The following is a 13,431-nucleotide window of genomic DNA, read 5'->3' as shown; positions in this document are numbered from 1 at the left end:
CATCAGCTAGACTGGGTGAAGATCCACAGCCACTTTCAAGCGACGGCATCTCCTGAAGCACAGGCAGAAACATCCACATCCCTCACAGGTGCAACAGCCCTGCTCAAGCCAAAGCCAAAAGGTAAGCAGAGCTGCATTAGGTTTCGTTGGATGCACAGGCATGTTATCATTAGCTAATGACCTTATATGAAACATGCACGATGTGAAGAAAGGCCTCGTGTAAACATCATATACTGTATTGTTTTTATTATGAATTTTGTCACGTTGTCCGACAGTTTTCTCTCTGTAACAATCCATCTCATCATCACTGTATCAGTAATTACAGTTAATGTTGCAGTAGTGCGTAATACAATATAAGTTATTCAATGCAATGTTTACTCTTCCTTTGTGACATCACACTCGCAGAAAAAACAAACAGGCTCTATTTTTATTTACGGACGTTTTTTTTGTTTTTTTTTTATAGCACTGCACATTGATAGGCTACACAGACGGACAGCAAGAGACACGGAGGTGGAGGGGCAGATGGGAAGCACAAGTTGTACATTCACTGAAATAAAATATCAGATGGGAGAAGTAAAATAGAATAGTCATGGAAAAGAGTGTGAAAGATAGCGATGCCACGTTTATGTACAGTTGAAGGTATCACAACATATGTGCCTCCCTTTTTTTCTCTGTGATTCCTCTATTGACAAATTCTTAAATTACAACATTATTACACACAAAATTAAGACACACTCATCGAGCCAGATATCATCCTCACGTCAACTACTAATAATTATTGTCCTACTGTTTTCTCGATGCTGGAATAGGCGATTAAAAAAAACAACAAAGAAATTGACCATCTGCTCCCTCTTCGAGTGTGCTGAAAAGTGGCTGCAATAATAATAATTCCTAACAATAATAATCATAATATTTCTCAATGTATGTACATAAGATTCATTACAATCAATACAGTCAAAACTGCCCAAGCTGAGCTGACATTCCGGGGACAGCAGGGGGGTAGCGGTGTGGTGTGTGCGAGTGTGTGTGGTTTACAGACATTCCAGACGTCAATGTGAGATGCATTCGAGCGGTAAATCCCGAGAGTGCCGCGAGAGATCATCAGAGGTGCCAAATTATCTGCTGAATTTGTCAGCAAATCATTTCTTAAATATATCAAATGAGACGAGCCCCTTCGCATTCATTTCCAAGCATAAGTTGAGAATTAATACGATACGATATATTAGCCCCAAATTTGCAATATTATGAGAATGAAGTTGTATGATATGGTAAGAAAACAGGAGAAGTTATTAGAATATAATCAGATTTTTTTTCTGTCATATTAGAGGGGAAATAAGTCATACGTTTATGAGAAGTTGTCATTTTGGGGGGGGGGGGGGGGGGGGCATCGCTGGTGGAGTGGTTGTCTCCCAACCTGGAGGTTGTGGGTTCAATCCCTGGCCATTGTGATCACATCAAAGTACATCCTTGAGCATGATACTGAACCCCCAGTTGCTACTGCCCGATGCTGCGTCAGCCCATTCACCCCCCCCCAAAAAAGTGAAAATTTGAAAATTGAGTTTTTTTGGGAAAGCCAATGTTATAAAAATAAAGCTGCAATATTCTGAGGAAAAAGTCATAATGCAATATTTTTTCAAGAAAAACAGAATTATGAGAATTGAACAGTATTTTTCCCAATAGGAACATTTAACACAAGACAAATTATGATGTAAAATAAGTGGTACATAAAACTAATTATGAGAATAAAATAATATGAGGAAAAAAGATGACAAGTTGTAATTGAGTAAGGAAAGGTAATGTTCAAATTTCCATGCAGGCATAAATGTAAAATTAATATTCTCAAAATATGAAAGCTTTATTTTTCTAAAACTGTATTTTTTCTTATATTACCATTTTATTATTGTAAAATCACAGCAGTTTTCTTATTTCTCTTTTTTTCCCGTATATTACCACTTATATTGTCATTAAATAATGTTCTTGTAAAATTGTGATTCTTTTTCTAATATTACCAATGTGTTCTTGTTAAGTGACAACAATTTTCCTCGTAAATTTTGTTCTTTTTATTCTCATAATATCAACCACTTGAGGAAGTGGTATTGTATTATGACCATTCTCATAAACCTACAATTATTTTTCCAACTATTTTGGCAGCATTTGTGAAAAATACTACGACATTGTGGCAGTATTCACTTTTTCCTTTGAGCGTGTCCCGATTTCTCCTTCGCAGATGAAAGTCTTACAAAACACAAATGTTCAATCACGGAATGTGTGTCAAAAGGGGTCGCAAAGAGGGAGGAGACAGCTTGTGCGCAGACTTTGCGGTTCAGTCTAATAAATTGTGCGTGTGTTGAAGATCGGGGCCTTTTTGCCTGCTTATTCGAGCGAGGATTCAAATGTGTGTTCAATAACAAAATACAATACAATCAGTTGTTGTTTTTTTTTCTTAAACAAAGCAGCCTCATTCATCCAGCATCACACTATACAGACACGTTGTTATTATTATTATCATCTTGTGATGTCGAAACTGGTGCACCACAAATCATTTGCGTGGCTCAGGCAGATCAATTACATTGTGCCGCTGAACATCGAGGTGGAGAACGACCGCCCGTCGTCGGCTATAGGTCACGTATGGCGTCGTGTGGCTGAGTATTACATCGAATGTGTTGTGCGTCGTGTGTTTTTGCAGGTATACATTCCATACATGATCGTAAAAGTGTTGGTTTCCATGAGAACCGGTGCAGGGGGGGGGGGAGGGGTTACATGCAGCTCAGTAGCGACGGGCGTTGCCGTCCCGGCCCTCCTTCTTGAAAATGATCCGCTGGTCGTCGCTGCCGTTGTCGGGCGACTCGGCCACCTCCTCTTCCTCCTCCTCCTCCTCTTCCTCACCGTCTCCCTCCGTGTCAGCGGACATGCCCAGGCGAGACTCGTACGACTGCGGCAACAGCCCAGGTGGCAAAAGTGTTAGTTAATGCTCTGTACTTGCAGAAGTGTTGCAAGTTCTGACATTGATGCTTTTTACAAGTAAACAGAGGTGGCAAAAGTACTCATACTCTGTACTTAAGTAGAAGTATAGACACATTATGTAAAAAAAAAAAAAAAAAGTACTGTACTTAAGTAAAAGCTAAATGATTTTTTACTGTTGGAAAGAATACCTGTTTTGATAACTTGGCACAATGAAAAACAAACATTTTCTCCATTTTATTTCCATACATTGAGCTCGTACTTACGTTTTACATGCTATTTAAGAACTAGCTAGCTAGCTCTCAACGTTCGGCATTTGCGATGATTGAAAAAAGTAACGAGCCTGTTTTGACAAAACAAGTGACCAACTTGGCGCAGTGAAAAAAACGTGCACACCAAATACTTTCAAACACATTACATCTTGCATGCTATTTAAGAGCTGGAGCTAGCAAGCTGTCTGGTTTCATCATCCGCAGAGATTAACAAGCCTATTTTGACAAAACGAAATAACCAACTTGGTACATAGAATTGAAAAAACACAAAATACTTTCCCTATTTTATTAACTTACGTAGTGCTCACACTAAGAATGTTACATCTTGCAAGTAATGAGCGTAGTTTGAGAAAATAAGAATTAAAAAGTACAGATATCTGTTTTCAAATGTAGGGAGTAAAAGTAAAATGTTGTCCGAAGAATAAACACTCAAGTAAAGTACGGATACCTGAAAAATCTACTCAAGTTTGCTGAGGTCTGCATATTTATATATTTTTCCATATAATATATATCAGTATTTCACACTACGCGCTGGCGCGCACGGGAAATGTGGTTGACTTTTGTCAAAACACTACCGCTTTTGTCCACATGGCGCCGCCATAATCAACAAAAACTGACATGACACAGTGTTGCTTTAAATCCAGGTTAAAAACTATGCTCATTTCTCATTTTAATGCATTTTTAAAATCATGTTCTCCAAAATCTTGTACTGACTATGAAATGTCTTTAACCCTTTTGTTTGTAAATGCTTTTAAATGTTGTACTTTTCATTACGTGAAGGACATTGAGTTACCTTGTGTATGAAATGTGATATATAAATAAAGCTGCTTTGCCTTGTCGAAAGTGTCAAAAAAACAAAAAAATGTACTTCCCGCCACTGGTCAACATCGCAAAGTGAGTCCTCGTCTTTACGCCGAAGATTTTACCTCCATGGGGTTGACGATGATGGTGAGCGCGGAGTCGTCCCACTGGCCGCCGCCCTCCTTGGCCGCCTCGCGGGCCTCCTCGCTGCGACGGTGGATGGAGCGAATCCGGAAAATGCCCAGGATCACCATGACGACCAGGAAACCCACGCACACCATGATGATGATGGTGGCGGCCCCGGGGACCACTGATGAACAAACACCGACGTGTTTACACAAAGTGGCTGATCGTACTCCCCCATCGCAACCCTTACCATAATCCACAAGGCCAAAGTGTTAAATCTGACATGTCACCTGAGTTGCGATGTAGACTGGGCAAGGCGTGTCCGCTGAGCTCGCCTGCGTGTTGATGGAGAAACTGTTGCTGGGAGGCCATCAAGTGCGATGGCTGGTACATACTGTCCAAGGAGTGAAGGAAGTTCACCTAAGGGAGGAAAGGACAAATCAACGCCTCATTCGGTAACGTTAAGTTCGGTTAGCAACAGCACTCGATCTTTGACGGAAGGTTTCATTTGAGGTCGACTCACCTCCAGAGTCAACTCATTGCTGGTGTATCTGCCATTCATCTCAGAGCAGGACAGACGGAAGCGTCTCTCGAAGCGGGACGAGCTCCTGGACAGTTGGTAGCGGACTGAGCGAAGGACGTCCTCATATACGGAGATGGATTCAGCACCTGGAGAGTCAGAGAAAATGTGTAAGGGCTGTGGCTGAAAGGGTGTATACTACAGGTGGGAACGATAATCGTTTTTTTTCGATGCATCGTTCGGCGTATTAAAAAGATTTTGAATCGATTCATAGGTATTGATAATCGATATTTAAAGTTTAAATAAAAAAACTAAAAGCAAGTGATTAAGTGCGTTTGTACGTCAAGTGCCTGCGCTAGGCTAAGCTAATATGCGACGAGATGGCGGAACAAGCAGAACCTCATACGAGTGCAGCGAAGTCAAAGTGTGAAATCTAAATCCTTGCTCTTCCTTGAGTTTTTTTGTTTTTAAAAGGTAATGGTGTGTTTCATGGACTATAAAATGTAGTGATGCACCGGAATCAGAATCGAATCCAATCATAGGCCTCTGAAATCGGAGTTGAATCGTAATCGAATCGAATCGTGAGGTTACCCATAGATTCCCACCCCTAGTGTATACTCAACCATAAAAACACTCCAGATAGCATCGTAACTAAAGTGAACCAGAAAGAAGTGGATCTTCTTTCAAATGAACTTGCAATATGAAAGCAGAAAGAACTTAGTCCCTTTTCTATTAGTTTACTTTAAAGCGGAAGTCAACCCAAACATATTTATTTCAAGAATAAGTTCTATGCAGCCCCCTAGTTGAAACAAGGCAATATGATTAATATGAAATATGAGTTAAGCCGCAATATCCACTCGTTTTTAGCCATCTCTGGGGGCGGCCATTTTGTCACTTCTGTCGACTGAAAATGACATCACAGTGTCTCAATGCTCAGGTAACAACCAATCACAGTTCACCTGTTTTCTGAAGCTGAGCCATGATTGGTCGTTATCTGAGCCATGAGGGTGTTTGATGTCATTTTCAGTCGACAGAAGTGACAAAATGGCCGCCGCCTGAGATGGCTAAAAGCGGGTGGATTTTGCTGCTTACTCATATTCCGCAAATGCAATATTAATCAGAACGCCTTGTCTCAACTAGTGGGCCTGCTGGGAACATATTCTGGAGAAAAATATGTTAGGGTTGACTTCCACTTTAAGGGTAATTTATACTTGATCCCTTTCAAATCAAAATGAGCATTTTTGCATATCCCGTACATGAACGCTGTAACTGACTCAAACCGGTTTTGAAGTGAATCCAATTGAGAGATGATCTGAGATCAAGTCCCTACAGGTCTTTGAAGTGATTTTCTTTAACCTGTGCAATGTCACATTACCTTCTTTGTAGTGACTGAGGCTTTATCAGACCTGAATCAGAAGTTGACCAAAAACAGAAGTGGATCCTCTTTAAAATGAACTTGTACTGTGAAGGTAAAAATAATATAGGCCACTTTCTGTTGGTTTACATCTACGGTGTTTCCACCTTGATCCATTTCTTTTTTTGTACATATGTGAACACTTCAACTGAATTCAGGACGGTTTCAAATAGATCCAGATCTCACTTTGCCTTGTAGTGCAAAAACCCAAATCGACCAGAGCACCAAAATGGATCCTCTGGCAATGTGAATGCAAAGAGATCTCAGTCACTTTAGTATTAGCTGTCTATCGAATTAGTTTGAAAATATGTTGATTGTTTTACTGACCTGTGATGGCGATGTAGGCGGTCGTGTTGATGATTTCCAAGCCCCGCTCTCGCACGACATCCATATCCACCAGCAGCTCCTCCCGCTCCAGGTCCAGTTCCTCGCCCAGAGGTTGAACCTCACAGCCGTCCAAAGTGTGGGCCACGGCGTCGGACATCAGCGCTGCAAAACCGCGCAAAAAATTGAGGAAGATTACATAAGCCCTTTTTCAACACGAAGTATGCGTCGGTTCAGTTTGCGTCAGTGTTTTAAAAGTGTTTCTGTTATCAGCTCTTAAAGCGGAAGTCAACCAAAAGAGAATATGTTCTACACAGGCCCACTAGTTGAAACATAGCATTCTGATTAATATTGTTTTTTGTTGAATATGAGTTAAGCAACAAAATCCACACGTTTTTAGCCATCTCAGGGGCGGCCATTTTGTCACTTCTGTCGACTGAAAATGACATCGCAGTTGCTCAGGGCTCAGATAACACCCAATCATAGCTCAGCTTCAGAAAGCAGGTGAGTCGTGATTGGTCGTTATCTGAGCCCTGAGTAGTTTTGATTCAGTCGACAAAAGTGACAAAATGGCTGCCCCCTGAGATAGCTAAAAACGGGTGGATTTTGCTGCTTAACTCATATTTCAAATAAATCATATTGCCTTGTTTCAACAAACAAATATGTTTGGGTTAGCACAAATATTAGACACCATGCTGTCCCGCTTTCCAGCCTCCTTTTGTTGGGGTACAAGCCACATGGGCACAGTATGTGATTTTTTAAAACTATTATCAATAGAAAAAAATATATTGTATACTATCCCGAACTGATTGATTCAGTCCACAGATGATTGTTTCTTGGACTCACCACCACCTTCCATCCCCTGCGCAGCCGTGTTGACAGCGTGAGTCAGCGAGCAGACGATCCGTAGCTCGGGGAATAGGGGTACGCCCCGGGGGGCTTCGAACTCGGGAGCGGGGCGAGCCAGATGGGGGCCGACCCCGGACAGAGAGATTTGAGGAGCATCCGGCTGGAGGACCACCAGGTAACCTTCCAGCGGCTTCAGGGACAGACAGCTCTCCTCGTTGAAACATCTGGAAGCAGGTGAGAAAGCGGACCGTTAGCCAAAAAGATCTGAAACTCACATTAACAAAATGGTTGCGATCCCTCCAAGCTCTTTTGCCAGCAAAAACTGGCTCAGGTTGAGCCTGAATGCACAGCTCCCTCTGCTGGTAGCTGCCAAGTAGCGCACCCCATTGAACTAACTGATAAAATGCCTCACAAACAATGAACAATGAATTGACTAATTGATTTTTACGGCAATTCCTACTTCTAACAAATTCTTACAGAGGAAGTCAACTCAAACATATTTTTTTTCTCAAGAATATGTTCTATGCAGCCCCCCCCTAGTTGAAACAAGGCAATATGGTTAATATGAAATATGAGTCAAGCAGCAAAATCCACCCGTTTTTAGCCATCTCTGGGGGCGGCCATTTTGTCACTTCTGTTGACTGCAAATGACATCACAACTACTCAGGGCTCAGGTAACGACCAATCACAGTTCACCTGTTTTCTGAAGTTCAGCTATGATTGGTCGTTATCTCAGCCCTGAGGGTGTGTGTGTCATTTTCAGTCGAGAGAAGTGACAAAATGCCTGCCCCCAGAGATGGCTAAAAAGAGGTGGATTTTGTTGCTAAGCCCATATGATCCACAAACACAATATTAATCAGAATGCTGTGCTTCAAATCGTGGGCCTGCAAGAACATATTCTTAAAAAAAATATGTTTGGGTTGACTTCCGCTTTAAGAGACAATTCATTGACAATTCATGCCTAATCCCAGTCAAAATGTTTGCAACTTTAGCCAGCAAATAAATTGAGCCTGAATTAACAGCTTCCTCTATTGGCTCCTGCCAAGAACCACACTCGTTTTTGCCACTAGACTTAACTAACAAAGTGCTTAAGAAACAATTTCTCAATTAATTGATTGTCAGAGCCCACTATACTTCTTTAGCCAGCAAATACTTTGAGCCTGAATCAACAGTTCCCTCTGGCGGTTGCTGCCAATTCAAACACTCCTTTTATGGCACAATTTATTCATGACTTAACTGACAAAATGCTGAAGACACAATTCATCGACTAACTGATTTTTAAGACCATTCGTCGTCAAAATGCTTTTAATAATTTAAGGTTTCTTTAGCCAGCAAATAGGTTAAGCTTGAATCAACAACACTCCATTTGTCTCCATCTCAAGACGCTCCTAACAAAATGTCTCGGAAACAATTCATGAATGAATTGAATTTTATGCCCGTCCGCAGCCAAAAAAGATGCAATCTTTTCTACAGGCAGTTAGGTTGCTAATAATTGAATTGAATTTCATACCGGGAATTGTCGTTAGATACCGCACCATAAATATTGTCGTACGGATGTTGCGTTATTCAAACATATTTACTCATTTTGCGTTATAAGTCGCCGCAACGGTATTGGAGCACGGATTAAGTACAACGCGTGCGTTACATTTCCGCTATCAGAGCGAGCAGCTGCTTCTATCGGCTTCTCCAGAAGGGCCTGCTGTTTCCGCCATCTGGGCGACTTCCTGGCCCTAAATCAATCTAATCTTCACGCAATAAAATGAGGAAGGAGGAGGGGGCGGTTGATAGAAAGAAATAAGAAAAGCCATGGCACACGTGAGCTGAAGCTAAAGCAATCTCGTCATGACCTTGAATCGCTGCGACGGAAGCCCTCCGGCACAAACGTGTGACCTGGAAATCATCCGTCCATTTTCTATTGGACTCGCCCTCATTAGGGCCCCGAGTGAGCTGGAGCATATCCCGTCTGACTCAGGCCACCCCGGATCAGTCGCTAGCTAATCACAGGGGAAATCATTTTAATTTTGAAGATGCGCTACGCGCTCAGGCTTTGAGTTTGATGCGATCTGCCTTGTCAGCAGCATACTTTTCCCCCCCACCCTTTGCTCTCTCTCTAGCTGCGGCATAAATATAAATATAAATACGTAGCTCACCGCATACATGCACTGGACTGCACTAATCTGAGGGGGAATTAATATTTCACCAGCTAAAAGCGACGGCTAAAGCCAGAGAGAAAGTTGTGTAGATGTGGAGCATGCTGGAGCGCTGACCCGAGACAAGACTTCTCTGTGCGTTTTACTGGACACGTTTATCGATTTCGTCACCTTACTAAAGACAATGGCAACCCTGCGCTGGTTAAAATATTTTTACAAAACATTTTTTGAAAGCATTTTTATTAGATTTTTTTTTAAGAAGTCCACCTTGATAACCAGCATGTGGACTGGGGCTTTAGGCTGACGTGGCTCCTTTAGAGCACCCCATTGTTAGCTGCAAGTACATGCACAGCATGGTGAGAAAGGCGTACCAGCAAGGTGGGGAAAGAATGCAAGCGAAAAAAAAAAGCCTGACTTGACAGTCACTTTTTGGACTGTGGCGTCGTGCTGGTGTGGTCGCTTTAGAGCGTATCGTTGTCGGCTGTGAGTGCACGCACATAACAGGTAGGACAGTGGAAGAGCAGGGCGAGAGGATTTTTTTTTTTCTTTTTAACAAGTCCAACTTGAAAGCCAGCGTGTGGACTGGGGCTTTAGGCTGACGTGGCCGCTTTAGAGCGCCTCGTTGTCACCCGGCGACAACCCGGTGAGGTATTCTGTCCATGACGGCTTTATAAGCTTTATTTTTGCTGCTCAAACATGTAGTTACGTGTAGGCATAAGAAAGATGGCCGACAAAGTAGAATCCATTTTTCCAGGTTGTTCAGCGCATCCTGGGACTTGAAATTTAAAATCTGCAGGGTTTAAAGAAACATTCCCATTGCTTATATACTGTAGTTTAAGTTACCTTAGCCAGCTATATTGATTCTGAAGGCCCCAGGCAGATTGGCGACAGAAAGAGGCTGACATTCAAATGTACATCCAAGAGAAACACGAACAGAATAGACTGGAGGGAAAACGTTCATACAATTTCATGGAATAAATATGATTTTGGTTGCGAATGTCAAGCTGTGCCGAAATTGTTCTTTTTTCACCAATTGTGTTCTCTATGTAAAAGAACAACCGTTCATCTCCCACTTCCTGCTTCTATTGCCCACACGTTTCATACTACAATGGCGAACCTGCTTGGGATTCACGAGAGTTTGAAATGTCATCATCCCATCTTTGCGCTATTCGAAAAGGCAATCGAGCGCTCGTGGTCTGCCACCAATTGAATAACCTGGCTTGACCGAAGCTAAATAAGCGAGCGTGCGACCCGCAGCGTCGCCGAGACGAGCACAGGTGACTTTGGGGCTGAAGCGAGCAAACGGGAGATAAGATACTTACTTATCTCCACATGATTATTTCCCCCTTATCAGCGGCGAGGCAAGGTTCATGTTTGACGAGTTCAATGTCGAAGGAGGAGGCGTCCGCAGGCCCTCGGAGTGACACTTATGTGACAAGTGCCCTGGGGCGGTCATATCTGGCAGTGTAACGTTTACACCACAAAACATTCCACTTTCACAGTTTACATCATGAAGGCGCATCCCCTCAGCTTGACTTCATTTTCTATTGATTCAGCAGCCAAGTGGGGAATAAAAAGTCTATTCTAGAAGCTTGGCAGCCGCGATGCGTTTCTGGCCCGGAGTGTGTTATTGCAAATGAAATAAGTCCGTCCGCATGCCGTTAGGCTGGCGCCAATGTGTTTGACGGCGATAAGATGCGGCGGGGGAGCTGCTGCACCTGAGCGAGGTGGTGAGTTTGAGGGGTCGCACTCCGGGCGTGGCGAAGCGGAGGGAGTTCCTGTAGGTCACCTGCTGCACGGCGCGGTTGAAACTCTCGATGTCGTCGCCCTCCAGCACTAACACCGACTGGCTGGGGTTCACGTGCACCTGAAAACATCAAACGGCAGGAGAGGAAATTGCATGAAAGCAAACCACACGCTCCGCTCTGTTTTTTTTTTCTGCCGGCATTTGCATCATCAAGAATCCTGTAATATTTCTGCCAATAATGTAGCAATTTTTTTTTTCATAAAATGTACTTCTTCTTCTTCTTCTTCTTCTTCTTTTTTTAATTAATTTGCTAATTGATTTTTTGGTAAATTAAAAAACAACAACTGTGTGATTAATTTATTTATTGAAAAGAAATACATTTTACATGTTCATTCAACTTTTTAAACTAAATATTGGCTCATTTATTCACTGTAAAAAAATTAGTCAAATTCAATTTTACATAAACATTTAACATGTATTTTAAAAAGTGATCATTTCATTGCAAATGATACAATAAAAAATACTAGTAAAATAAATTCTTTTACAAATACAAAAAAATAATGATTGGTTAACTGATTGATTGTATTATTGTAAATAAATAATATACAAAAATATTTGTATTACTATTTCAATTTTACATTAACATGAAACTAAAACGTGAGGATGAATTCTTTTATTATTAAAATAAGCTCTTGCATGCGTGGTAACTATTTTGTGACCTCAATGCCAAATGAGAAAAAAAAAAAAAAAAAGAAATGATGGCTAACAAAAGTAGGATATGGTAAGTGGGCGTGAACGACGAAGCGGGGGCTATTATGAAACACCATTTACAAGATTGTTAAGAGGCCTAGCGATAGTCCCTGAGGCGTTACCTTCATCCCGGATCCCAACGTCTCCAGGTCTCCGAAGTCCAGGCCTTCCCTGCAGGCGTACAGACACTCCACCACGCTGTGAGGCTCCACGCTCCCCGGGCGCACCGTCACCCCCGACAACAGGCCGTGGTAACCGCCAGCGTATTTCACTGAGATCACACAAAATGCATCACCACCAACCAAAACCAGAGAGCATATGAGAGATCTTCAGGGACATAAATGCAAATGGCCTCTCTCACTCATATAATACTGAAACACTTTCATAGGCACTACCGAAAAGCTCTCATACACATGACTGAAACACTCAATTGACGCTCTCACATGAACTAGTGATGCTCTCACACGCTACTGAACATTTGTTTGCTTACAGAAAAGAAACACTCTCAATTACGTACTCTCAGTTTAACAATTGAAAGGCTCTCACCCCCAATGAAAAGCTCTCACACAAACTATCACAGAAAAACTTAAATGCTCACCCACACTCAATTTAAATATTGTCATTCACACTACTAAAAACGTTCTCACACTAAATACTCAAGCACTGTCATAAATCCTAATGAAACGTTCTCATACACACTACTGAATTATTTTTCACTCTTATGCACTACTGAAATGTTCTCATACACACTACTGAAACACTCATCACACGAAATGAAAACACTCATACTACTAAAAGACTCACACACACTTCTGAATTATTTTTCACTCTTATGCACTACTGAAATGCTCTCACACACTCTACTTAACATTAATTTTTGCTTACATTAAGTACTGAAACACTCAATTGCATACTCTCACTTACACACTACTTAAATGCTCTCACACACTCAACTGAAACAGATTTTTTTCCATGCATATACATTACTGAAACCCTCTCACACGCAGTACTAATATGCTCTTACACTCTTAGGAATTTGTTTCACATGCATACACTATTAAGAGGCTCTCACACACAATACTGAAATGGTCTCAAACGCACTTTGATTTTTTTTCCACTCACACACACTACTGAAAAATGTTCACACAACTACTGATTATTTGTGCTCACATCACTGCTAAAACACTTTTGTGCACACTACTAAAATGCTCTCATTCACACTACGGAAATTTTACATGACATGAGTGTATTTTAGTACGGCATGCAAAATGATTTCAGCTGTGTGTGTGAGAGGTAATCCTGAATGATGCCCCTGATGGTCCCTCATAAGATCTTTTTTTTTTTTTTTTTTTTTTACCTTGCGGGATGCTGTTGTTCACTATCTCCCTCTGCCTGTCCTCCGGCTCTGCGGGGAATAGCAATGTGGGCGAGATAAAAAAGAATCGAGACAAACACTCATCAAAATGTAGGAAGAAGATGCCAGGGGACGCCTGAACGGGCCACAGAGTGACAGGAAG

At 41.8% G+C, this 13,431-nt stretch overlaps 1 protein-coding gene across 1 annotated transcript in view; it reads right to left on the bottom strand.

Annotated features, from left to right (window-relative positions):
- Positions 1-229: 229 nt before the first annotated feature.
- Positions 230-13,431, bottom strand: part of clstn3 (calsyntenin 3) — a 29,404-nt gene continuing 16,202 nt past the window's right edge. The window contains exons 12-20 of the mRNA XM_086039379.1: positions 13,272-13,319; positions 12,037-12,185; positions 11,136-11,284; positions 7,265-7,491; positions 6,422-6,583; positions 4,684-4,829; positions 4,451-4,580; positions 4,160-4,344; positions 230-2,932 (exon numbers count right to left, since the gene is read on the bottom strand). Of these exons, the coding sequence (XP_085895505.1) occupies positions 2,768-2,932; positions 4,160-4,344; positions 4,451-4,580; positions 4,684-4,829; positions 6,422-6,583; positions 7,265-7,491; positions 11,136-11,284; positions 12,037-12,185; positions 13,272-13,319 (1,361 nt within the window). The 3' untranslated portion in view covers positions 230-2,767. The remainder of the gene's footprint in view (positions 2,933-4,159; positions 4,345-4,450; positions 4,581-4,683; positions 4,830-6,421; positions 6,584-7,264; positions 7,492-11,135; positions 11,285-12,036; positions 12,186-13,271; positions 13,320-13,431) is intronic.

Source organism: Filicampus tigris, chromosome 8 (assembly GCF_054856515.1).
Source record: "Filicampus tigris isolate MCC_2025a chromosome 8, RoL_Ftig_1.0, whole genome shotgun sequence".
Lineage (NCBI taxonomy): Eukaryota > Metazoa > Chordata > Actinopteri > Syngnathiformes > Syngnathidae > Filicampus > Filicampus tigris.
Note: the sequence above shows the minus strand (reverse complement) of the source record. Positions and strands in the feature narration are given on the sequence as shown.